The 26,655-nt window shown below is 52.1% G+C and overlaps 1 protein-coding gene and 1 long non-coding RNA gene across 5 annotated transcripts; one reads left to right on the forward strand and one right to left on the reverse strand.

Moving 5' to 3' along the window:
• Nucleotides 1-805: 805 nt before the first annotated feature.
• LOC309803350 lies at nucleotides 806-6,743 on the reverse strand. The gene is made up of 3 exons (XR_014293932.1): nucleotides 6,659-6,743; nucleotides 6,220-6,294; nucleotides 806-953 (listed from the first exon to the last, which is right to left on the reverse strand). It is a non-coding gene; the product is annotated as an uncharacterized lncRNA (long non-coding RNA).
• On the forward strand, nucleotides 5,050-26,611 carry ARHGEF40 (Rho guanine nucleotide exchange factor 40). Of its 4 annotated transcripts, none has more exons than XM_082619408.1 (24): nucleotides 5,051-5,198; nucleotides 7,783-7,980; nucleotides 8,601-9,852; nucleotides 9,999-10,166; nucleotides 10,300-10,420; nucleotides 11,157-11,253; nucleotides 11,364-11,444; nucleotides 11,558-11,674; nucleotides 15,594-15,689; nucleotides 15,795-15,910; nucleotides 16,281-16,407; nucleotides 18,026-18,148; nucleotides 18,250-18,393; nucleotides 18,894-19,504; nucleotides 19,628-19,862; nucleotides 20,224-20,310; nucleotides 20,912-21,127; nucleotides 21,832-22,002; nucleotides 22,810-22,987; nucleotides 23,719-23,823; nucleotides 24,062-24,205; nucleotides 24,712-24,842; nucleotides 25,255-25,299; nucleotides 25,538-26,611. In XM_082619408.1, exons 1-23 carry the CDS (start codon nucleotides 5,196-5,198, stop codon nucleotides 25,294-25,296), a joined length of 4,563 nt encoding a protein of 1,520 aa, XP_082475534.1. In that variant the 5' UTR covers nucleotides 5,051-5,195; the 3' UTR covers nucleotides 25,297-25,299; nucleotides 25,538-26,611. The 4 variants fall into 4 exon arrangements, with proteins under 4 accessions (XP_082475535.1, XP_082475534.1, XP_082475536.1 ...); XM_082619407.1 differs by having other exon boundaries at nucleotides 5,052-5,198; nucleotides 25,420-26,611; XM_082619409.1 differs by lacking the exon at nucleotides 24,062-24,205 and having other exon boundaries at nucleotides 5,050-5,198; nucleotides 24,700-24,842; nucleotides 25,420-26,611.
• The last annotated feature ends 44 nt before the right edge of the window (nucleotides 26,612-26,655 follow it).

The following is a 26,655-nucleotide window of genomic DNA, read 5'->3' on the forward strand; positions in this document are numbered from 1 at the left end:
TGATCCCTTTCATCCATTTCACACACACCCCATGCCTCTGGCAAGGCAACCAGCAATCTGTTCCCTGTATCTATGAGCTTTTTTTTTTTAATTTCACATGTAAGTGAGATCACATAGTATTTGTCTTTCTTTGACTTATTTTACCTAGCGTAATGCCCTCCAGGTCTATCCAAACTGTTGCAAACGGCAAGATTCAATTCTTTTTTTACAGTTGAATAATATTCCATTGTATATACATACCATATTTTCTTTGTCCATTCATCTATCAGTGGACACTTGGGCTGATTCCATATCTTGGCTATTATAAATAATGCTGCAATGAACATGGAGGTGCATATATCTTTTCAAGTTAGTGTTTTCGTTTCTTTTTTTTTTTTTTTTTTCCGGCCACACTGAGCAGCTTGTGGGAATCCTAGTTCCCTGACCAGGGATTGAACCCAGGCCCTCGGCAGTGAAAGCAAGATGTCCCAACCACTGGACCGCCAGGGAATTCCTCAAGTTAGTGTTTTCATTTTCTTTGGACAAATACCCAGAAGTGGAATTGCTAGATCATATGGCAGTTCTAGTTTGAATTTTTTGAAGAACCTCCATACTGTTTTCCATAAGGGCTACACCCCACATTTCTTTTTAATTCTGTCCTGTGTATTTTCTACTTGCAAATATCAACCAACAGACAAAGAACTTGGGAGAGCTAAGGCCAGGAAGAAAGGAAAGCTAAGCAGCAGACTCCATGCCTTGGCCTCCCCACTTGCTCCTGGTTTCTATCTCTCACCTGTTCCCACCACAATTCTTATTATATGGGGATTTCTGCTCCCCCTACAGTCTTCACCTGGATTGGTGACATCTTTTGGAAACTTGTCAGACACTATCTAGAATACAGCGGTGACAAAACAGACAAGGTCCTTGACTTCACGAAGCTTGTTTTCAAATGATATGTGGTGGCAGAGGTGGGCCTATTATGAGAGACAAGAAATATCCAAAGAAATGAATACATAAACAAATAGAGATAAATGCTGTGAGAAAAACAAAACAAAAACATACATTATTGGGAGAGACAACAGGTGAGAGACCAGTTTAGTCCACTTTAGGTCAGGGAAGACATTTGAGAATGTAAAACTTCAGTTAGGACCTGAAGGATGAGAGCCAGCCCTTAGAGTTGTGAAAAGAAGCCTCCAAACAGAAGGAAAAGAGAGTAAGAAGGCCGCAAATTAGGAATAAGCAAGGCCTGTGTGAAGAACTGGAAGGCCACCACGGCTGGAGGATCACTAGTGGCTTCCCACAACAGGGTCATGGTAAGAGATGAGGCTGGAGAGATAGGAGAAAAGGAGTCATGATGCAAATGGGAGGCCGTTAGAAAGGGTTGATGTGATCTGATTGAGGTTTTCAGAAGATCACTCTAGTGAGGGTGCAGGGAACGCCTTCTCGGGTGGGGAGAGTGGAGCATGTAGACCAGTATGGAAACTAATGCACTAGTGAAGGCAAGATGGTGGTGGTGTGGGCCTTGGCGACACCCAGTTCAGAGCAGACAAGTTAAATATAAATGTTTAAAGGAATATTAGCAATAAAATAAAACCAAAACTAAGGGGAAATTAAACAAAAAATAGAATCAACGTATGTATACTATACAGATTTCTTATCCTGCAATAGCTAAGGTTTGGCCCCCAGTTTCCTTGGAAGGCATGAGTAACAAGAACATGTTCCCTCAAGTCTGTCCCTTCCTGTCCCCCCAATTCTCCTTTGTGGTCCTTCATTAATTCCCCCTTAACTTGAGGCATGCAGCTCAAGCAGAGCCCTAGTCACTGCTACTCTCCAAGTGGACAAGTAGTGAGCAGCCTGAAGTCCCAACCCTATGTAGAATGGCCATTACACCTCTTGGTGCACATAAGCCAGGTAATAAACATTAAAGACACAAATGTTTCTTTCACCATCTCTCATGTTTGCATAACACTACTTTCCCATAAGAACCACACTGGAAATTTCTTGGGGATTATTTTAACTATTACTTACTCTAGAACAAGACTAGGGGGGAAATGGCTTCAAATTCTGACCCACAGTGACATATTTAACACTTTTAGAAACTTTTTCAGCACTGGCTACTATAAAAATAAACATTTTTTAAACATCTTTATTGGAGTATAATTGCTTTACAATGGTGTGTTAGTTTCTGCTTTATAAGAAAGTGAATCAGCTATAAAGTTAACACTTTTTAACATGATGGTTAGGTGGTGGAAAAGGTGATAAAGTGTTCAAAATGCTTCTTTTATGGACCCTTGACAGCTTAGATGAAACCCTATAACTTAGTGGTTGAGAATGAAGCCTCTGGCGTCAGACTGCTGGGTTTCAAATCCTGGCTTCTCCAGTTACTGTGTAGCTTACAGCTAGTTTTTTAATTTCAATAAGCCAGAATTTCATCTGTAAAATGGGAGTTTGAGGGCTTCCCTGGTGGCGCAGTGGTTGAGAGTCCGCCTGCCAATGCAGGGGACATGGGTTTGTGCCCCGGTCCAGGAAGATCCCACATGCCACGGAGCGGCTGGGCCCGTGAGCCATGGCCGCTGAACCTGCGCGTCCGGAGCCTGTGCTCCGCAACGGGAGAAGCCACAACAGTGAGAGGCCTGCGTACCGCAAAAAAAAAAAAAAGGGGGGAGTTTGATAAGCTCCAAAGACTCTGAAATTGGAGAAATATAGTGAGAACTGTTTGTGAATGCTGGAGAGAGCTTCTAAATCTGGTCTATTCCCAGCCTCTATTTCCTTCATTTTAATCTTTCCACTTCACATCTCCCCAAAAACATACACATCAACACACACTCTATTGCACAGACACACAGGTAGCACACACATACACCCTCTATTAGGTAAGAGCCTACAATCTTGGAGAAAGTGGTATTTAACCACTGTAAGCATGTCTGTCACCTTATTTAATAAAATAAACCTTTCTAATTTAGCACAGATTAAAACTCCTGGAAAGGAATAATTGGATCCCAGACGCTGCATCCAAAATCCCTCACCCCATAGGCTCAAAAACTTTCAATAAGTCCCCTTTTTTTCCCATGGGGAAAAAATGATCCACTCATTTTTTCCCCAGGAGTCCACAGACTCCAAGAGCCAGTTTAATTTGTATGCCACTTCCTAATTGTGGGAACCTTGGATTCTACAAACTGTTCCCCAATTTGCTTGAGTATAAAGAATGTAAGACCTGGTAAGGGAAGGTTCAGACTCTGTCAACACTAGGAATGGGCGAGCTGGGTTTGAAACAAGTGAATAAGGTTCATAATGCACCCCCTAAGAAAGTTCCCTAAATTCTGGTCTCTGTAACCAACCGCTGGGCAGCATTTACAGAGTGGACACCAGGGGGTAGCAAAATCTCACTCTCCCAGTTCTCGGCACTAATTATAAGGAAGCTGGAGAGTCTGGATGACTAGAGGGCCCATAACCCATTGATGGAAAAGATCTCCAGCTCCCTGCCTCTAACTCTGCTGGGAAGATGGTCACTGAGGTTCGATGCCCTAGATTATGTTTGGGGTTTTTTTGTTGTTGTTGTGTTTTGCTTTGTTTTGTTTTTTTGATGCTATGGAGCAGAGGGATTTTCTTGCCTCCAAGAAAGATGAACATTTTCTCTCTCCTCTTTTCCAGACCCGGAGGAGTGGAGAAAGGACGGAGATTAGCGTTCTGAGGAGGTGAGAGAAGAGCCCATCACCTAGGCGACGCCGTGCCCCCCTGCTTCCCCCCCCCCGCCCGCCTCTGTGCCAAAGACTTCCCTGAGGCTCCGGCCTCCTGGCTTCGTAGGAGCTGCATCCACGGGCAGGACGTTTTCCAAACGCCACCCCGCAATCGCAGTGGTACTTGCCTTCACGTCTGTCTCTGGGGTCTATTTGGCTTTCCTACCTTCTCAAATGCCCACCCTTTAGAAGCGCCCCTCCCCACGCCCCCCAGCCCTGCAGGGCTTCCCGGTGCCTGCTCAGAGGAGGGGCAAGGCATCTCCCTGCTATGTCTAAGCCTCTTCCAGCCCTCCTGGGGGACCCTCGCCAGGGCTTCATTTCCCATCCAGACGCGGTGGAGGATGGGTGAGAATAGAACTTTCTTAACTAGCCTACCCCCTTTGTCTACTGCGTCAGACAGCCATCCCCGCCGCCAAGAGCCCTAGCGACCCTGGGAGACTCTCTTTCGCCACCCCATAAGAAGGAAGGGTCTGGTATCCAGTGCCGGATCGTGGGGCTGAACGGGGGTCTGGTGCCTTCCCTCCGCTAGCTAAGGGAGAGATAGGGGATGCGGAGGGGAAGGGGCAGCGAGGAAAGAACTCAGAAAACGTCCGCCGAAGCGCACGCCCCTGCAGGAGGATCCTAATCCCGGGACCCTGCGCGCATTCAGCCTCGACACCCACCCCCCTCCCCAGGCCTTCACCGCTCCCTAATTCCCCCACGCCTCCGCCCTCCCCAGGCCGCACAGAGGAGCCCATTGTCGGAGCACGAAGGCTCGAGGCCCGAGGAGATGGGAGGGGAAGGAGGAAGGCGGGCAAGTCCCTGGAGAGTGGGAGGAATCCCCCGATTTTCCTGCCCTCGGCTCCACGGGAAGCGGGCAGGGATTTGGGGCGGAGGTCTCTTCTGATCCCCAGGTGCTGCCAAAGTCTGGCAAAGGAGGGGTGAAGAGGTTCCAAGGCGAGTTGGAGTCAGGAAGCTTCCGGCCATCAAACGACACCAGTCCTAGGCTGGGGACCCCACGGATTTCACGCACGCCCCAGCCTCTGGACTGTCCCTTGCGGAGACTAAACTGATCCCGTAGGGAGCTAGGCGGTGGCGGGAAAAGAGGGGCGTCCTCGGCGGGACGGGCCTCCGAGGGTCAGGGTCGGGGCTACCGGCTGGAGGGCGGGGAGAAGGAAGAAGAGGGTTGCGGGAGAGCTGGGCAGATCGGGTGGGGGCGTAGGGGGAGCAGCCAGAGGCAAGGCGCGGGAGAGGGAGTCCCGGCTGGGGGTCCGACGCGGAGGCGGAGGCGGGCACTGAAGGGCGGGGCGGGGAGGGGCGGCCGTCTCGACCCTCCCTGGTGGGGCCCCGCGGCCTGGGAGCCCGAGCTGGCCGAGCCGCCACCGCGGCCGGAGCTGTCCCCTAGCCAGACCCGGCGAGACGCGAGCGGTGGGAGGGAGGCGGCGGCGCGCCCGGCCCCGCCCGCCCGCCCGAGCGTCGGACGCGGCCCCGAGCCGAGCCATGGTGAGTCCCGCGTCGCAACCCGGTGTCCCCTCCGCCTTCCCGCAGCCCGCTGTGGATCGCCAGACCCCAGCTGGGTGCCTCTCGCTCTTGCTTGGAACTCTTGAGCGCTCCTGGGACTCTCCTCCCTCCCATCCCCCCTTCTTTTCTTTGATCTGTCTGTCTGCCCCACTGTCTGGCTCTGTCCCCACTGGGTATTGCCCTCACTCCTTTCTTCCTCCTCTTCTCCGCCCCTTCCCCCAACCTCCCTTAGGTCTCTCCCTCTAATCCACACACCTCCCCTCGACCTCCTCTGTCCCGACCTGTGCCTTCCTTTGCAGGATCTTCCCTCCCCCTCCCGGTCCCAGCTCCTCACCCGCGGGAGACCCCCGCGGGATTGGGCTGCAGCGGCCCTGGCAGGGGCCCGGGCTCAGGTCATGAGAACTGACCTGCCTGGCACCACCATTTTCCATCCCAGTCCCCAGCCCGGTGAGCCGGGCCCACCCATCCGGCCCTGGGGGACCGGCCACAGCTGTGGCTGGGCTGGGGCCAGGGACCTGGCCAAAAAGGGAAATTCCCGCGGAGAAAGAGAGGCTGCCTCAGAGTGGTGGACAGAGTGGGGAGAGGGCTCACGGTGCCCGGGGGCGTGACGCTGCCAGAGGCGACACGAGATGCTGTGCGGGGGGAGAGGAGTGCCCCCGAGCTCACGCTGCAGGGGACAGAAACACTGTCCCAGAGCATTCCCGCTGCAGAGGGGAGGGGACACCGGCAGGAGCTCCCTGCCGCGGGTTGGGGACCCTGGCAGCAGCAACTCAGGGCACAGGAAGCAGGAGGGCGCTGTTAAGGGACGTCCATGCCAACAGGAGTGGACACTATCCTGTGAACTCTCGCTCCAAAAGTACTCTCTGAAGAGTAATTGCAGGTGTGGGCACTGCCAGGGAGAGCGCCCACTGCGGGAGGGATGGGTGGATGGGGGGGTACGGCCAAAGGGGCGCTCACCGCAGGGAACAGAGGAGGGGGAGAGGCCCTGCCAGGGGGCGCTCACCGCAGGGTGGAGAGGGGGAGGAGAACCACCGGGGCTGCTCCTCTACAGAAGGAAGGGCACCCCCTGGCAGGGAGGCTGGAACAAGAAGAAAGAGGAACTGGGCCAGGGAGAGCTGACTCAGTCTCTCTGGTCTCCTCTTTGGTCCGGGCCGGCTGGAGGCCGGTCTCTGAGCTCCTGCCCGCCCTCTCCCACCCCAGACCCCTCCTCCCCTCCTGCCGCTGCCGTTTCCTGTGGCTGAGACTCTCACTCAGCCATGAGCTCACCGCCTCTAATGGGTTGCAGCTGCCTCGCAGCTCCAACTCTAGCTCCCCCTTCCAGGCCTCGGAGAGGACGGCCCACTCTGCCTCCCTCCCGCCCATCTCCACCCTCCCCCCACCCACGCTCCCGGCGCTGGCCGGGTCCCCGGAACACTGGGGGGTCTGTCTGCTCGCCCACACACCTTGGGGCCGGGTCTCTGTGCTGACGCACTGACTGTCGGTCTCCGGAGTGGCTGCCTCGCTTCTCAGACGGTCGGGACAGGCAGGCAACACTCAGGCTGAGAGGACTTAAAGTGAAATATGCAGTATTGTCCTCAGGGCGAAGGCGGGCGGTGGGGGCGGGTTGCAATGGGGAGTAGAGAACTAGATAAACACTTCAGCGAGCATCCCCCTTGCCCGGTTACAGCAAAGAAATCGGATAAAAGGAATTTCACAGCCACCTTGAAAGACAAATAGGTTTGCAGAGGAATAGCCTGAGGGGTGGCTGTTTGGGGTATGAGATGGAGAAAGATATCCAACTGATTCACTTAGGGATGCGAGTCTGGAGGAAGCAAGGCTGAGACTTTTGAGATAGTGGCTCCGGGTGGAGGTTGGTGGAGAGGCCCTACAGGAATCAGAAAATATTTCAGCTCCAGTACATACCAGCAAGGCCTCCTCCTCCCTTCCCTACAAGTTCCCTTTGTGGCTTTTTCCTCTTTCAACTGTCCCCACCCAGGTCTTTGTAACCCAATCCCACATGCTCCGGGAATGGGTGATTGCTTTAGAGCCACTCTGGGAGAGGATGAGGGGTGCTCGAAAGACTCAAGACAGATAGCCCTTCAGTCCTTCTTCCCACCCAATGAGCATCTCTAGCATATGATTGTTCATGGGTGGTGGCACCTCTACTTAAGATGGGGGTCTCTGTGGGAGGCCCTGAGAAGAGGGACTGGCAGGAGGGCTGTGTAAAAGGGCTCCACCCTCCAGCGCTCTCAGCCATCAGTGACTTCCCTGATGGCCCAGGGGCCCATCTCTTCCTGAGGAGTGCCTATTCAATCCTTGCAATTTACAAGAACCAGGCTCAGCCCTAATCAAAGTCCTTCACAAAAGAGTCTCCTCAGATCTCCAAAGCCAAGGTCTCAGAGTACACTGCTAAGGCTGTGCACTCTGACTGGGCCAGCCCCACTCCCATCTCATTCAGCCAGCCTTTCCTGTCGTCTCTCTGCACACACTCTGTACATGATGGGGCCCCTGGGGGACACAGCCAGCCTCCAAGGAGCCATGCTCGGGTGATCTCTAGGGATCTGCAGCCCGGTCTTGTGTCTCCCAGGAGCCTGAGCCAGTAGAGGACTGTGTGCAGAGTACTTTGGCCGCCCTGTACCCACCTTTCGAGGCAACAGCCCCTACACTGTTGGGCCAAGTGTTCCAGGTGGTGGAGAGGACTTATCGGGAGGATGCGCTGAGGTACACGCTGGACTTCCTGGTGCCCGCCAAGCACCTGCTTGCCAAGGTCCAGCAGGAAGCCTGTGTGAGTGAATGCATCCCTGTTCTATCTCCCCTAAGAGCCACTGCCTCACCCGAGACACCAGTCAGACTGAATAATTTCCCCTCACCCAGAGACATCGCCTCCCCTGATACTGGTCCCCCCATAGGCGCTTGCCATTTGCATGCTAACACATAGACACTCATCTTCCCCAAACACTGACCCCTCAGAAACATCAGCTCCCAAAGACCCTGACCCTCCAGACCCAATTCCAGACATTCCCTCCTCATATCAATTTTTCAAGGTGCTAACTCCCCCAGAAATGACTCAACAGAGTCACTCCTACAGATATAAAGAACTTCTAAGAGTCTCCAGCTCCTCCAAGACAATGGCATCTGCTGACCATGTCTTTATAATGACTCAGTTCTTACTCTCCCACTCATGGAACTAGCTTCCTAGAGAAGCTTCCTACCACCAGAAAACTGATCAGTCCCAATCCTTTCCTCTGTCACATGCACACCCCAAGATATCTCCTCCCCCTCCCCTGGAGTTATAACCCCCCAGGCATAAGGCCACTCCTGCCTCGGGTAGCGCCATTCTAACTGCCCCCTCCTGCTGGTTTCATCAGCAGAGGCCTGAGCACAGCCTGCCACCTCTCTCCCCAGGCCCAGTACAGCGGTTTCCTCTTCTTCCACGAGGGCTGGCCCCTCTGCCTGCACGAGCAGGTAGTGGTGCAGCTAGCAGCACTCCCCTGGCAGCTGCTGCGCCCAGGAGACTTCTACCTTCAAGTGGTGCCCTCAGCAGCCCAAGCGCCCCGCCTGGCACTCAAGTGCCTGGCCCCAGGGGGTGGGCGAGTGCAGGAACTGCCTGTGCCCAATGAGGCTTGTGCTTACCTGTTCACACCTGAGTGGCTACAAGGCGTCAATAAGGACAGGCCGACAGGTCGCCTCAGCACCTGCCTTCTGTCCGCACCCTCTGGGATTCAGCGACTGCCCTGGGCCGAGCTCATCTGTCCTCGATTTGTACACAAAGGGGGCCTCATGGTTGGACATCGGCCAAGCACACTTCCCCCAGAAGTGCCCTCCGGGCCCCCAGGGCTCCCCAGCCCTCCACTCCCTGAGGAGGCCCTGGGCACTCGGAGTCCCGGGGATGGGCACAATGCCCCTGCTGAAGGACCTGAGGGCGAGTATGTGGAGCTGCTGGAGGTGACGCTGCCTGTGAGGGGAAGCCCCACGGACGCTGACGGCTCCTCGGGCCTCTCCAGGACCCGGACGGTACCCACACGCAAGGGTGCTGGGGGGAAGGGCCGGCATCGGAGACACCGGGCGTGGATGCACCAGAAGGGCCTGGGGCCTCGGGACCAGGATGGAGCCCGCCCACCCGGTGAGGGGAGCAGCACTGGAGCCTCCCCTGGGTCTCCCCCGGGAGCCGAGGCTGAGGCTCTCCCTGCGGCAGCAGCCCTGGAGGTATCTGAGCCCCCAGCGGAGGCACTGGGGGAAGCCTCTGAGTTTTGCCCCCTGAGGCCAGGGGAGGTCGGAGGAGGAGCAGGCCAGGGGGCTGAAGGGCCACCCGGTACCCCTCGGAGAGCAGGCAAAGGAAACAGGAGAAAGAAGCGAGCTGCAGGCAGAGGGGCTCTTAACCGAGGAGGAGACAGTGCCCCACTGAGCCCTGGGGACAAGGACGAGACCAGCCACCGGGAAGCCCTTGTCAGTCTGCCCCTACCAAGTGAACACGAGCTTCCAGGATGCGGCCCAGTTAAGGAGGAGCACGAAGGCTCGGGGAAGCCAGACCCTGAGCCGAGAGAGGAGCTCAGACCACCAGATGAAGAAGAGCCTCGGCCCCCAGAAGCCTGTGGGCCTGTAGAAGAGAGGGCCAGAGAAAGAGAGCAGGAGGGGCCGAGGCTGGTGCGCGTGGCAGGTGAGATGACACCAAGGCCCGTGGGGCAAGGGCCAGGGTAGGTGAGGCCTAGGGAACGGGGCTGCGGGAAGAGCAGAGGTGAGGGTGGGAGCAGAATAGCCAGACCTGTCCTCACTCCAGGCCCATAGCTCTGCCTGTGCCTGCAGGGCCCAGCAATCCAGAAAGGCTCCTGTCTGAGCCCCTGGCACCATCCCCAGAGACTGTGCAGGAAGTGAAAGGGGACAGCATCCCGGAAGAGGCCACTCCAGTCTCCAGCTCTGATGACCCTGGTGTAGCTTGGGACTTAATGTCGTCTGGATATCTCGTCCTGACTGGTCAGTGGGCAGCAGTGGCTGAAGGGAAAGGGGTCGAGGAAGGAGAAGCCTCCAGGGTGGGCTGGGGAGGGAGGCAGGGTGGATGGGAGGTAGCCAAGGCCTGCCCCCAGTCGGGACCATTTTGTGTCTTCAGGAGGGGTGGATCAGAGTGGGCGAGCTCTGCTGACCATTACCCCACCGTGCCCTCCTGAGGAGCCTCCACCCTCCCAAGACATGCTGAGCACTGCTCTTCATTACCTCCACTCACTGCTCAGGTAACTGAGGCCCAGGCTGGCAGCTTACACACTAACCTCCTGGGGTCGTGAGCACCCTGCCCTCCTCTCTCCTCAAGATATTGACCTCTAGGATACCTACTTCTTCAACCCTCAGATTTTCAAGTCATTGCTCTCTGACCTTACCGACCCCTGACTTGCAGCATATCTTCATCAATCCTCAAAATCAACACTGCTGACTTTCAGTATCCTAAGACACAACCTAGTTTATCAGAACCTTGATTAACTCATTCAACAACTCTTTCTTGAGCACCAGAACCGATTAGGCAGTATGCTAGGTGCTGGCATTGAATTCATACCCTTCCAGAGCACAGAATTCCTAACTTTTATTTATTTATTTATTTTTATTTTTTTTACATCTTTATTGGAGTATAATTGCTTTACAATGGTGTGTTAGTTTCTGCTCTATAACAAAGTGAATCAGTTATACATATACATATGTTCCCATATCTCTTCCCTCTCGCGTCTCCCTCCCTCCCACCCTCCCTATAGAATTCCTAACTTTTTAATCCCTGATCCCATGACCCAGTAGCCATGTGAATATAGACTCCTAATTGCTAGGTCACTACCTCTTGGACACATGTCTGAGACTTTGACACTTTGCCCATCGCCAGGAACTAACTTCTCCTGAGGATGAGTAACATTAATACACACACACACACACACACACACACACACACACACACGCACAACCTCCTTGGCTCTTCTGCCCCCACAGGCCTGACCTACAGGTACTGGGGCTGTCCGTCCTGCTGGACCTTCGCAAGGCACCCGCACTGCCTCCAGCACTCATTCCTGTCCTGAGTCAACTTCAGGTAAGCAACCGCTTGAGACAAATACTTCTTCTGGGTCCTGACTCTTCCCTAATGGTCATTCCAGGCTACCCCGTTGCCCACAATCCAGGGTTATTCTTCTCTGCCTTCAGGACTCAGGAGACCCTCCCGTCATTCAGCGGCTGCTGCTTCTCACTCATGATGACCCTCCAACTGAACTCCATGGATTTCAGGTTTGAGCCCCTCACTCCCACCTAGAGAGAAGAAGAACTGGCTGGAGCCCCAGGCCAGTCCCTGAATCCCTAGGTGCCCAGGCCAGAAACCCCCTGCCTTCACATGTCTACAGGGTGCTGAGTTGCTGTCAGAGAGTGATCTGAAAAGAGTGGCCAAGCCAGAGGAGCTGCAGTGGGACTTGGGAGGTCACAGGGACCCCTCTCCCAGCCACTGGGTAGAGACACACAAGGTAAGCTTCACCTCCCCCACCCAGGACACTGGGAGCCAGGAGTGACCCAGCAGAGGACATTTTAGGAGAGAGAGGACAGATCTGAGACATGACCAAGGGGTTGAGAAAAAGTGGTTTCCCTTCCATTTAGTTCAATAAATATTTATGGTTCACAATTCAACAAGTGTTTATGAGCAAATTCAATTCAACAAGTATTTATTAGCAAAAGACTGTGCATGTGCCCTGGGCTACTGGGGAGATGAGACGAGTATGTTAAATAAATTCTTTCTTTTTGCTTCTAGTTTTGAGTTATAATTGAACAAGCACTGAACAAGTTTGAGGTGTACAACATAATGATTTGACTTACATACAATCATGAAGTTGTTACCACTAGTTTAGTGAACAGCCATCATCTCCTATGGATACAAAATTAAAGAAATAGGAAAAAAAATTTTTCCTTGTGATGGGAACTCTTAGGATTTACTCTTAACAACTTTCATATATAACATACAGCAGAGTTAATTATATTAATATTTATCATGTTGTACATCACATCCCTAGTGCTTACCTGTCTTATAACTGGAAATTTGACTATCTTCATCCAATTCCCCCTCCCTCTCATCTCCTGCCTCTGGTAACCACAAATCTGATCTCTTTTTCTATGAGTTTGTTTTGTTTGTTTGTTTTTGAGGTATAATTGACCTACAACACTATGTTAGTTCTTGGTACACAACATAGTGATTCAATATGTCTATGCATTTCACCATAATGTCTAGTTGTCATCTGTCACCATACAAAGATATCACATAATTATTGTACATTTTATACCCGTCGCTCATTTATTTTGCAACTGGAAGTTTGTATGTCTTGATCTCCCTTACCTATTTCTCTCCTCTCCTCACCCCCCTCCCCTCTGGCAACCATCCGTTTGTTCTCCGTATCTATAACTCTGCTTCTGGTTTGTTATGTTTGTTCACTTGTTTTTAAGATTCCACATATAAGTGAAATCATACAGTATCTGTCTTTCTCTGTCTGACTTCTTTCACTTAGCATAATACCCTCTAGTCCATCCATGTTGTCACAAATGACAAGATTTCATTCTTTTTTATGGCTGAGTAATATTCCATTGTATGTATATACCACATATTATTTAGCGGGAATTTAAGTTGCTTCCGTATCTTGGCTATTGTAGATAATGCTGCAATTAACACAGAGATGCATATATCTTTTCTAATTAGTGCTTTCACTTTCTTGGGATAAATACCCAGGAGTGGAATTGCTGGATCCTATGGTAGTTCTATTTTTAATCTTTTGAGGAATATCCATACTGTTGTCCATAGTGGCTGCACCAATTTACATTCCCACCAACAGTGCATGAGGGTTCCCTTTTCTGCACATCCTCACCTACACTTGTTATTCTGACAGGTGTGAGGTGATATCTCACTGCGGTTTTCATTTGCATTTTCCTGATGATTAGTAATGCTGAGCATCTTTTCATGTGCCTGTTGGCCATCTGTATGTCTTCTTTGGAAAAATGTTTATTCAGATCCTTGGCCCATATTTTAATTGGGTTGTTTGTTTTTTTGATGTTGAGTTGTGTGAGTTCTTTGTATATTTTGGATATTAACCCCTTATAAGATATATCATTTGCAGATATCTTCTCCCATTCAGTAGGCAGTCTTTTCATTTTGTTGATGGTTCCTTCGCTGTGCAAAAGCATTTTAGTTATACATAGTCCCATTTGCATATTTTTGCTTTTGTTTCCCTCGCATAAAGAGAAGTATCAAAAGAAATTACTAAGACAGATGTCAAAGAGTGTATTGCCTATGTTTTCTTCTAGAAGTTTTATGGTTTCAGGTCTTACATTCAAGTCCTTAATCCATTTAGAATTTATCTTTGTGCATGGTGTGAAAGAGTAGTCCAGTTTGATTCTTTTGCATGTAGCTGTCCAGTATTCCCAATACCATTTATTGCCGAGGTGGTCTTTTCCCATTGTATATTCTTGCCTCCTTTGTCATAGATTAATTGACCATATGTGTGTGGATTCATTTCTGGGTTCCCTGTTCTGTTCCACTGATCTATGTGTCTGTTTTTGTGCCAGTATCATACTGTTTTGATTACTGTAGCTTTGTAGTATAGTTTAAAATCAGGGAGCATTATACCTCCCTTGACTTTGTTCTTTGTCAAGATTGTTTTGGCTATTCAGAGTCTTTTGTATTTCCATACAAATTTTAGAATTATTTGTTCTAGTTCTGTGAAAAATGCCACTGATATTTTGATAGGGATTGCCTTGAATCTGTAATTGTCTTGGGTAGTATGGACATTTTAACAATAATAATTTTTCCAATCCATGAGCACGGTATATCTTTCCATCTGTTTGTGTCATCTTCAATTTCTTTCATCACTGTGTTATAGTTTTCCAAGTACAGGTCCTTTACCTCCTTAGTTAGGTTTATTCCTAGGTATTTTATTCTTTTTGATGCAATTGTAAATGGAATTGTTTTCTTAATTTCTCTTTCTGATAGTCCAGTATTAGTGTATAAAAATGCAACAGATTTCTATATATAGATTTTGTATCCTGCAACTTTACTGAATTCATTGGTGAGATCTAGTAGTTTTTTGGTGGTGTCTCTAGGATTTTTTATGTATAGTATCATATCATCTGCAAACAGTAACCATTTTACTTCTTCCTTTTCAATTTGGATGCCTTTTATTTCTTATTCTTCTCTGATTGCTGTGGCTAGGACTTCCAAAACTATGTTGAATCGAAGTGGCAAGAGTGGGCATCCTTGTCTTATTCCTGATCTTAAAGGAAATGCTTTCAGCTTTTCATCATTGAGGATGATGTTAGCTGTGGGTTTGTCGTAAGTGGCCTTTATTATGTTGAGGTATGTTCCCTCTTTATCCACCTTGTTGAGAGTTTTTATCATAAGTGGATGCTGAATATTATGAAAAGTTTTCTCCACATCTATCAAGATGATCTTGTGATTTTTATCCTACATTTTGTTAACGTGGTGTATCACATTGATCAGTTTGCAGATGTTGAACCATCCTTGCATATCTGGAATAAATTCCACTTGATCATGGTGTATAATCATACACCATGCACTGTTGGATTTGATTTGCTGGTATTTTGTTGAGTGTTTTTGCATCTATGTTTATCAGTGATATCAGATGATATCAGTGATATTGGCTTGTAATTTTCTCTTTTTGCAATTCTTAATATGACATTAAACAGCATATCATTTTTGGTGGATGATAAGTCAGAAACAACTGGAGAAGAGTACAAAATAGTATCACTGGGGTTCTAGAAAGAGCTGAGAGTCAGAGAGCCTGGTTCTGGTTCCATGTGATCTTGAGCAAACTAATGTACCTTACTTCCGGAGATGGTGCCTTTCTGTACCTGCTCCCTGCACCAGCATTCCAGCCTCAAGATCATTGCCCTCACAGTACAGCAACTGTGACATAATCTCTGATTCTATGAATCTAAATTCTGTGAGTATTCAAGAAAAGAGGTATGAGCATGATCTGAGCCAAGTATTAAAGGGGGTCTGTAACATGGCCTCTAAGCTGTGGATCAAAGGGGAAGTGCATCTGAAGAGGCAGAGAAAAGGGTTTTATAGGGTCAAGAGCCAGTGCAGATGAGGGAAAGGAGATTCATGTTTACTCAGCTGTAAGATGTGCCAGGCCCACGATACCTGCTTACCTTTAAACCTTTAAATCCAGTGTGTCTTATCATGACTTTACAGTTGAGGAAACTGAGGTTCAGGAAGGTTTCTGGACCTGCCTAAGGTCATACAATTAGTAAGCGACAAAGTCAGGAACTGAACCCAGCATTGCCCCCATAACAGTCTCTGGGGTTGCCCCTCCTCCACCCTAGGGCTTAGGCCCCTTATCCTGAACTCTGTCCCTGGACTCCATTCCTGTGTGTTTGTCTCAGGAAGTGGAAAGGTTGTGCCGCCTGTGCCGAGGTGTGCTGGGCTCTGTACGGCGAGCCATTGAGGAGCTAGAGAGAGCAGCAGAGCCAGAGGGAGAGGTAGGAAATGAGATGGGACAAGAGGGGATGAGGTGGGGATGGGGCTGGGCTGAGCTGAGGACCTCCTGGTGGAACCCCAACTGTCAACTTCTCCCTGCCCCGCAGGAGGCGGCAGGAATGCCTGAGCCCCTACAGAAGGTACTGGCAGATCCCCGGCTGACGGAGCTGCAGAGAGATGGGGGAGCCATCCTGATGAGGCTGCGCTCCACCCACAGCAGCAAGTACGAGGGATGGGTGTGTGGGTGCAGGTGGACGTGGAGGATGGAGACACAGCAGAGGGCCGCCAATTCACCTTAGCTGCCAGATAATTCTTACTAAGCATGTATCTGGACAAGATATGCTTCTCCACTCATAACTCTCACAACATCCCTAGGTGCTAGTTATGATTATCAATGGGGATTTGGAGGATCAGAAATGTTTAATGTCTTGGCCAAGATTGGTCAGTAAATGGAAGAGTAAAGATTCAGATCCAGGCCCATACTCTGACCCAGGATGCTGTGCCACTCCTCACGTTGGGATGCAAGGATGGGATGGGGTTGTGGGGCAGGCTTGACAAAGGCAGTGGTTCATTCTGCCCCCCTCCCTACCCAGGCTGGAGGGCCCAGGCCCAGCTACACTGTATCAGGAGGTGGACGAAGCCATTCACCAGCTTGTGCGCCTTTCCAACCTACATGTGCAACATCAGGAGCAGCGGCAACGCTTGCACCGACTCCAGCAGGTGAGCCAGGACCTCCTCCCCCCGCATGCTTAACTCCACCTGGGGGCCTGGCCTCCAGCACCCTTTCCCACTGATACTTACAGTTGATGGTGTTCTCCTAACCTGGCTTGGTCGAAAGGCCCTCCCTCTCTCCTCATCTCCCCTGGAAGTTGACCATGGTCAGTGTGAGATTCAACAAGAGGGAGGTAGCATCTCAGCACCCGCTAAGAAGAGAAGCCAGATCTCCCCCTCCCACTGTTGATGTTTGATCAAGGATCCTTAGAGACTGTGAGAGAGGCTTAGGTGCCCTAGGGGATTCTGGGAAGAGCCGATTGATTCTGAGTGCCTACCTCCTTAGCTTAAAAGCAACAAATGTCTATCGATACCAGCTCCTTCCACCCCTTGTGCAATGTCATCCCCAAACCTGAGGACGGAAAGGTCCCATCTCCCTCCACCTTGGAAGGAGAGGACAGTGGAAACTGCTAAAGGCCTTGGAAACCAAGGCCTCGTTGTGGGTAAGATTCAGGAATAAAGCTGGCTTCTCTGAGCCTTGATTCTTTTCTCCTGGGGTTAAGAACTCCATAGGGATTTGCTCTCCACCCTACCTTGTGGGGTAGCAGGGGCACTGAAATCTGATTGCTCCTCCATAGCTCCTAAGTGTGGTAAGTGAACACCTCATGGACCTGCATGTGGCCTTAGGGGAAAGGTCATCTCAGGGTCAGTGTTAAAGCAGGGTGGGGGCAGGGGTCTCTGTTCCTGAGATTTCTGCATATTTAGCTTCCTCCATCCCAGCATCCAAAGGTTTTTACCTCCTACTGTTTGTTTGTTTGCTTATTAGCTGTTTTCCTCCTGTCTAAAAACTATTAGCACACAGGATCTGGAGTCTAAAGTGTTCAGCTTGAGTTCTCTGCTAGGAGTGAGATATTGGACAAGTCTGGAAGCATCTCTGAGTCCCCAGGTCCTCATCAGCAGGATGGGGGGTGATAGTAAGGCTTACCTCACAAGGGTGTTCGGGTGATCAAATGATTTCAGCAAAGGACTGTAGAAGTGTTTATTGTTGGCACGGGTTATTGGGAACATTCTCAAACTTCCCGTCCTCAGGCTGTCTCACCCCAGATTCCAGCCTTTCTTCAGAGGGAAGAATTACCATCCCTTTTTGGTCAGATATCCCAGAACCAACACGAGAGTACCTAGAGCCCCATAATAGGCAACTGGAGCTACACACACACACACACACACACACACACGCCTGGGGTGTCTCTCCAAGCCTGGTCCCTGTCTCTAGGCTCTATGAATGTGAAATTTCTCCTGGCCCTCGTGCCTCTGGCTCACCCCAGTTTTATCTATTTCACCTGGAGGCATAGCCCTGGAACCCTAGCATGCGTCTCTCAGGGCTTCCTGCCAGCCCAGCCTCCCCTTCAACTGGTGCTTTACAAAGATGGCTTACTCACTTTACTTGACCCTTGTGGAAACTACCACCATTCCCTGTTATCACTTCCACTTTACAGCTGAGATGAAATGGTTTCCCCCAAGGTTCTACAGGGTGGGGCGGTGGGGTCAGAGCTGGATCTCAGCTTTCCTTTCCACTGCACGGCCCCTTCTCCCTCATGGCCCCGCTCTCCCACCCTGTCTGCCCCAGGTGCTGCAGTGGCTCTCGGGCCCGGGGGAGGAGCAGCTGGTGAGCTTTGCTGTGCCCGGGGACTCCCTGTCTGCCCTGCAGGAGACAGAGCTACGATTCCGGGCTTTCAGTGCTGAGGTTCAGGTGAGAAGGGGGAGAGGGGCAGGTGAGAGGAAACACGCGGGGAGGGAGGGGGAGACTGACTGGACTGAGGGCCAGGTCTGAGAGCAGCCTCCCTTCTCCAGGAGCGCCTGGCTCAGGCGAGGGAGGCCCTGGCCCTGGAGGAGGACCCTGCCTCCCAGAAGGTTCTGGATATCTTTGAACAGCGCCTGGAGCAGGTTGAGAGTGGCCTCCACCGGGCTCTGCGGCTACAGCGCTTCTTCCAGCAGGTATGTGCTGAGCCTCTTCCTTCTATGCCCACCACTGCCTTTCTTCTGCCTGGAGAAGCTAATGGGGTAGTTGTTAGAAGCAGGGACTTAGGAGGCCGTCTTCTGGGCTTTGACTCTTGGCTCTGCCGCCTACTTGATGAATGACCTGGGACAGGATACTAAACCTGAGTGTGCCTCGTGGCACCTACCTCACGGGGCTGAGTGACGATTACGTAAGCAGTATGTAACAGGTACTTAGTACAGAGTCTGCCACTTGTAAATTCTGTGTAAGTATCGGCCATCCTTTCGTCTAGGCCCCTCTGTCTCCATACCAGCTCAGAGTGACACGCTAGGCCGTGATGCCGGGACAGTGAGGGGAGGTGTTCTAAGAGGACTGGGGTGTGGTGGGCCTTGGGAAGCCATCAGCGAAGGAGGACAGGAGCTGTCATCGGGCAGCGTGTGGGAGTGGCACAGGACCTCACTCCTTCCCCTTGCCACTCCCCACCCCTTTGGCCTTGTAGGCACATGAATGGGTGGACGAAGGTTCCACGAGGCTCGCAGGAGCTGGGCCGGGGCGGGAAGCAGTGCTGGCAGCCCTGGCCCTGCGGCGCACCCCGGAGCCCAGCGCTGGCACCTTCCAGGAGATGCGGGCCCTGGCCCTGGACCTGGGCAGCCCGGCGGCTCTGCGAGAGTGGGGCCGCTGCCGGGCCCGCTGCCAAGAGCTGGAGAAGAGGGTTCAGCAACAGCTGGGAGCGGAGGCGAGTCCACGGGGCCACCGGCGACGACGGGCAGACAGTGCCAGCAGCGGAGGGGCCCAGCGGGGCTCCCACAGCCCCTCACCCAGCCTCCGTTCCCTGCTGCTCCCCAGCAGTCCCGGGCCGCGGGCAGCCCCGTCCCACTGCTCCCTGGCGCCCTGTGGGGAGGACTATGAAGACGAGGGCCCCGAGCTGGCTCCGGAAGCAGAGGGCAGACCGCCGAGGACGGTGCTGATCCGAGGCCTGGAGGTCACCAGTACGGAGGTGGTAGACAGGACGTGCTCACCCCGGGAACATGTGCTGCTGGGCCGGGCCGGGGGCCCAGAAGGGCCCTGGGGAGTAGGCACCCCCCGGATGGAGCGCAAGCGAAGCATCAGGTGAGAGCCCAGCCCAGCTGGTGCCCAAGAGGCAGGCCCAGCTGGCCCGCGGGAAAAGAATATGATACTGTTGGCATGGTCCTCCCATGCCACAACCTCCCCTGTCACTCATTGTACCTGCAGCGCCCAGCAGCGTCTGGTGTCTGAACTGATTGCCTGTGAGCAGGAGTACGTGGCCACCTTGAGTGAGCCAGTGCCACCCGCTGGGCCTGAGCTGACCCCTGAACTGCGGGGCACCTGGGCCGCGGCCCTGAGTGCCCGGGAGAGGCTCCGCAGTTTCCACCGGACACACTTTCTGCGGGAGCTTCAGGGCTGCGCCACCCACCCCCTGCGCATCGGGGCCTGCTTCCTTCGCCATGTGAGTCAGCCTCTGAAACTCCTTCCAGGGCTTCTCCCTTCACATGTCTCAGCCCCATCTGCTTGTCCCTCCTTCTCAGTATCTGCCCCCCGACCCCACCCACCACCAGAACGTGTGGCCCCAAACGCCGGCGCCTACTGCCGTTTGCTGGGCTCCTGGATCCACTCAGCTCATGTGTCCCTGACATCCAGTGCTGCCTGGCCTTCACTCTCTCCACGGGAGCCTGTCATTCCCCAGGCAGACTGAGTGTTCCCTGGTGGCCTGTCCCTCCTTCGGGCTCTACAGGATGCGGAGGAGGAAAGGGAGAGGCTTGTCTGCAGGGCCTCACTGGAAATGACTTACCGCTTCCCTACCGGCACAGGGGGACCAGTTCAGCCTTTACGCCCACTATGTGAAGCACCGGCACAAACTGGAGAATGGTCTGGCTGCCCTCAGCCCACCAACCAAGGTAACTTTTTCTCCAACCCTCACGAGAAGCGGAGGGGCCGGGAAGACCTAAAATCCACCCAACCTCAAAATCTCTCAGGGAAAAAAAGCTTTCCTGGATGTAACCAGGAACGTCACCTACCAATAATCTCCCAGAGTTGCTGAGGGTGGGACAAGCACTGGACTGGGAGCCAGGTGAACCCGGGTTCTTATCCAGCCCACCTGAGGACTTTGGGCAATAGTATTGATTCCTGTGGGCCGCTGTTTCTTCATCTAGTGAATGGTGGCAGTATTCGCTATAGCTAACTAAGAGAGTGCTCTGAGGGTCAAAAGGCCTCACATCAAAAGATGTGAAAGTGATTTCAAAAGTTAAAAGCCAGAGAATATAAGGGATTACTTGTATTCCTCTTCCACTCTCCCTCAAGATATAGAGAACAGCGGAATCTCCTGCAGCCCTCCTGCCTCCTTTCTTTCTGGCGGAAGGTTTTTCGCCTTACCTTTGGGTGTATCTGGGCTTGACCTACCCCTAAAAACCCGGAATACCGCGCATCTTCCCCGAAGGGCTCAGACCCGAACAGCTCCAGCCCCTCCCCTCATTCCTATCTGTTTCCGCCCCAAACTAGGGCACCATGGACGGGGGCCCTCATCTGCCCCGGGCCCTGCAGCAGCCCCTGGAGCAGCTGGCCAGGTATGGGCGGCTCCTGGAGGAGCTCCTAAGGGAAGCTGGGCCTGAACCAAGTTCTGAGCGCCAGGCCCTTGGGGCTGCCATGCAACTGCTCCGGGAACAAGAGACCCGCGGCAAAGACCTGCTGGCTGTGGAGGCGGTGCGTGGCTGCGAGGTGAGGCCGTGGCTCCAGACACTCCAGCTTGGGCTGCCTAGCCTTGTAGCCTGTGGGCTGGTGACCAGAAAACTAGACTCAGGGTCAGAGGGCTCCAGGCTGTAATTTCTAACCAGCTGGATAGCTTTGGTCAAGTCACTGAACTTCACTGGGGCTCAATTTCCTCGTCTATAAATAAAGAAGCTATGTCCTGCCCGACATCCTGTGGCCCTATATCTGCCTGTGCTTTCCTACTCCTTTCCTAATTCTCATCTCTATCTACCCTGCACTTCATCCTGTATCTCAACATTCAACATATACCTTATTCTCCTCTCCTTAGTCTCTTTCCAGTCCTGAGGTTCCAGAACAGGTTGGAAACCTACCTCCTCTAGGATAGACCTCTTCTCCTTTCGGTTCTTTGCTGATTTGATTCTCTTCCTGGGGCAAAATGGTGCTTTGGTCCCCAACATGCAAAGGCTTACCCATTGGAGGCTATGAACCCTACTGTGTGATGTACCTTCTATCTTCAGGGCTGTGCTGCTGGGCCAGGTGTGCTGTGCGTGGTGACCAGTGGATGGATTCTAGGCCAAGGGCTTCCCTGATTTCCTGACTCTGCCTGAGAACCAGTGCATTCGGCCCCTGGCCCTATAAATCCCATTTTTACTCCCCGTAAAATATATACAAAGGGCTCCAGGGCCAATGACCTTTCCTTTTGCTTTCCCCAGATAGATCTGAAGGAGCAGGGACAACTCCTGCATCGGGACCCTTTCACAGTCATCTGTGGCCGGAAGAAGTGCCTTCGCCACGTCTTTCTCTTTGAGCATCTCCTCCTGTTCAGCAAGCTCAAGGGCCCTGAGGGGGGGTCAGAGACCTTTGTTTATAAGCAGGCCTTTAAGGTACAATGCCTGGGGGTGGGGTGGGGGTGGGAAACCATGGGGATGGGACAGGAAGTCATGCTCTTCTTGGGAACGCAGGATGTTCTGGAAATTCAATCCCAACCCAGGTTCAGAATCTGTATCATCTAGAACAGGCTTTGGCCTGTAATCAAACATCAGGTTAGGGTGCCGAGGTGACAGAAGTCCCTGTCATTGGTCTACTCCATGGGGTTCTCCTTATTCATGCAGGAGATTCATGAGGCATTCCAAACCAGAAGCGGGGAGGACCTTTCCCATTAGGAACACACATGCTTTCTGAGTTAGGGATGGTCCCTGAGGGAGGAAGAGAAAGGACACTATAAATATAGCTTAACTTGATGGAACTGAAGAACCCAAGAGGAGGGAGGCCTTGCTTTAGGGAAACAGCCTTGATATCCAGATAAACATCAATAGCGGCCTAGTCCCAGATCAGGCGTTGTGGCATGACTCTTAAGAGTTTCTGACTTTGTCCCCCTACACTAGTTCCAGCAGAGTCCAGTATAGAGAAAAAAGCCTAAGTTTGGAATAACATAGCCACGAGTTTGAACTCTTTCTCCAATAAGCTATAATAAGCCCTTGGACAAGTTGCTTTGTGTGTCTGGGCACCCCCCTTCTGTAAATCGTGCTTGTTATAAAGACTAAACGCAGAGCACTTGGCTCATGGTAGGTGTTGAGCAAACATTTACTAAGCATCTACCAGATGCCAGGCTAAGTGTAGTGCTTTTCCACGTGGTATCATCTAGCCAGAATGCACTCCGTCTTCACCCACTCTCCTCCGCTTTTTCTCAGACTGCTGACATGGGGCTAACAGAAAACATCGGGGACAGTGGGCTCTGCTTTGAGCTGTGGTTTCGGCGGCGGCGTGCACGAGAGGCGTACACCCTGCAAGCAGCCTCACCAGAGATCAAACTCAAGTGGACAAGTTCTATTGCCCAGCTGCTGTGGAGACAGGCGGCCCACAACAAGGGTACCAGGCAGAGCTGGGAGAGGGTGTGCTTGGGATCAAGGTTATGGCAGGTTAGCTGGAGAGTGTGGAGAGTGCCCAGGGGAAAGAGGATGTAGGATGGAGAATGACGTACGAGAAGACTGAAGATCTGACATGAGAGAGATTGCTGAGATAGAACTTAATCTAAGGTGCACCAAAAGGAAAGAGGAAGCTAGCAAATTTCAGGGAGGCAAGCGCAAATGGCCGGGCAAAAGAGAGTGAGAGAGTGCTCACCGGACTTGCCTTCCAGAACTTAATTGCTGTGTTACCAGGATTAGTTTGTTTGTTTTGTTTTTGGGGGGGGTCTTTTGCTAGTTTTTGTTTTTTAATTCTCTGAACCTCATTCCACTAATCTGAAAAATGGAAAGCAACATCTACATCTTGGTATGATAGGAAGGATTAAATAAGGTGATATATATGGAAGCACTTGATAAACTGTAAAGGTATGTAAAAACGTGAGTTTTGCTCTTAATGTCCAAGATAAAGGGAAGAAGGTATTAGAAGAGAAGTTGGGAAGCCGGAATGACAAATGGGCAGGATGCAACATATAGGAGAGAAGAGACAGAAGTCTGAGGGGGAAGTCGAGGACCACGATCACCATCCATGTCATAACAGTCAACAGGAAGCATAACAAGAGATACCAGAGGAATGAGAGGGAGGAATGAGAGTTGGGAAGGAGCAAAGAGGTTGGTAACAGGGTCTCTGTTCCCTAGAGCTCCGAGTGCAGCAGATGGTCTCCATGGGCATTGGGAATAAACCCTTCCTGGACATCAAAGCCCTTGGGGAGCGGACGCTGAGTGCCCTGCTCACTGGAAGAGGTGAGGGCCAGAGTGCTGGGGGTGGGGGGGTGGCCTCCAGCAGTCAAGACCTTGAGAGTGAAAGTACGGTGAGGAGGCATGGTGGAAAATGAGCAAAGGTCATGAGTGGATATGTCTTCCCAGAAACTGTGGGACTGACTGGGAGGCCCTCTATGAACTGAGGGGCATTTCAGGGAGCCAGGAGGGCTTTCCACACCAGCACCCCACCCCTCCATCCCCACCCCCCCGCTCTCTGCAGCCGCCCGCACCCGGGCCTCGGTGGCCGTGTCATCTTTTGAGCATGCCGGCCCTTCCCTTCCCGGTCTTTCCCCGGGAGCCTGTTCCCTGCCTGCCCGCGTCGAGGAGGAGGCCTGGGATCTGGACGTCAAGCAAATTTCCCTGGGTGAGGCACCTCTCAAGGGGTGGCTCCCAACAGCTGGGTCATCATGGTGATGTTCAGGCTGCTTGCTGCTGAGCAATTCCTTTCTCTAGCCAAGGGGCCCAGCTGCCATGACAACTATGTACAGCTTCCCCATTGCTAAAAGAGCCTTCCATCTGGTTGCTAGGGTAATGCTTACAGCAGCCTGTTGCTAAGAAGCACTTCCTCTGTACCTCTCTCTCTCTAGCTCTCCTTGGGTTTCTATGGAAACTGCTTCAGCTTCCTGTTGTACCCTCCTGGTTCACCACGGCAATCCTTACAGTTTCCTGTCGCTTCCCCTCTGGTTGCTCTAATGATGCTGCTGACAGTTTCCTGCCTCTTGGTAGGGGGTTCTCTTGCAACTGGATTGCTATGGTGACTTACAGCTTCCTGTTGCTCTGGAGCTTTTTCTTCCCTGATGGAGCAGCTTGGTTACTTAAGGTAATCTAGAGGGGTTCTATACCCTGCTCTCACCCTAGCTTCCCCTCCAGCCCCAGAAACATTTGCCTCTTCTGGAGATGTGTCCCCAGGACCAAGAAACAGCCCCAGCCTGCAACGCCCACACCCTGGGAGCAGCACTCCCATCCTGGCCAGTGGAGGGATCTTAGGGCTATCCCGACAGGTAAGTCCTTGCAATAGGGCTGAGAATGGGGTAGTCTCTTCGGACACTTTCTGGGTGGGCTCTTCTGATCATTCAACCCATGAGGGGCAGGGGGACCAGTGAGCCTGTGCTCCCAGCAAGGCTACAGGTTGGAGGGATGTATTGTCCAGTCTACCCTTCTCCTCTTCCCCAGGCCTGGCTGAGAGGGCTCAAGGTCAGAAGTGAATCTTTAATAAGGAGTGGAGGGCAGGAGTGATAGAAAGGGGAGAATTCCAACAGCCTGGACTTGGATTAAATCAGCAAAATTCAGGAACGCTGGGGAGGAAAGAGGGGTGAACTGACAGGCTTGGGAGAGAGAGAAAGGTTATATAACCTCTCTATATAAGAGGTCGTTTCTTATCCTTTAAATTCACCGCAGTTTCTCTTCCCTCAGAGTCATGCCCGAGCCCTGAGTGACCCCACCACACCTCTGTGACTGGTGAGTTGGTACCCGCTTTCTACCACATACTACAGCCTTCCCTCTTCCCTTCCCCAGCGGCTTGGGAGTCAGCTTCTTCTCTCTCCCAACTCATCTTCCCTCTTCCTTCCTGGCTTCTAGAGAAGATCCAGACCTTGGCTACAGGCCCTCCTCTCAGCACGCTTTGGGCTGGGATGCTGGGGGGACATAGTGGAGGACTGGAAGAGCATTGAATTCCTTCCCTCTGCTTCTTGGACAGAAAGGAGGTCAAAGGACCAGTGTGTTTCCCTGCTACTGCTGTCTCTAGCTCTCCCCAGCCAGGTGCCTTCCTGCAGGAACCAGAGTGTCCACACTTGCTTGCCTTCATACCCTGGAGGTGGGGAAATTATCCCTCGTCCAGTCCTTCCCCATCCGGGGCCACTGCATACTCCCAAGACACCGCTCCGTGTCAGCCCTTCCCCGACAGCCTGTGTTCGCCCCTTCGTCCTGCCCCCTGACCCTCCTTGAGAAGACTCATCTCTGCCAGTTCCTGGTGACTCCATTCTGGGGTGTCATAGGAAACGGAGCTATGCAAACCATTATAGAAGGGTGGGCTAGGGAACTGCAAACTTTATATATGTAATAACTGTTATTTTAATACTATTGTTATATTAAATATATTTACTCACACTTTGTCTCTGAAGAGCTAGAGCAGACCTCAGGGTTGAGGTGATACCACTAACTTGAGCACTTCCACTCACCCAACCATTAACTAGAACACAGAAAATAAAACCAAGGCTGCAAGGTACCCTGTACCCCTTACTGGGCCAAAGCTGGGCCCGTGCCTGGGTGAATGTGTGCCCTCCCAGAGGAGTGGCCCCCAGAGGTTCAATGCACCCTTTGAAGTTCCTGCTCTCATGCTGCACCCACTTCTTGAGGCTGAGCTGGTCACAGTCAAGCTGGGGTCCAGCACCATTCAGCAGTTCTCAAAATGAGGTCCTCAGATCACAGTACATGAGAATCCCCTAGGCTACTTGTTAAATGCTAGTTCCTGGGCCCTGCCCCTGAGCTACTTAAGCCAAAGCCTGAGGGTAAAGCCCAAGTTTCTTACCAAGCTCTTTGGGTGATAAAAAGTGCCTGAAAAGATGACTATTTTCTGGACACAGTGGCCCAAGGAGGACAGGACATAGGCAGGCAGACACAGTGCCCTGTGCCTCAAGACACCTGTTTATTGGGGACACAACTCTGCGACAGGGATGACAGGAATCGTACCAAAAATAGCAACGTCTACAGGGCCCCTGGAGGGGCTAGAAGGGTACAGTGCCCCCACCCCCACCCATTGTACAAAAATAAACTCTCACGCCTATGGACCAGCAAAGACTGGCAAAGCTGCCCCTC

Source organism: Mesoplodon mirus (genome assembly GCF_964341445.2).
Source record: "Mesoplodon mirus genome assembly, chromosome: 4".
Taxonomy (NCBI): Eukaryota; Metazoa; Chordata; class Mammalia; order Artiodactyla; family Ziphiidae; genus Mesoplodon; species Mesoplodon mirus.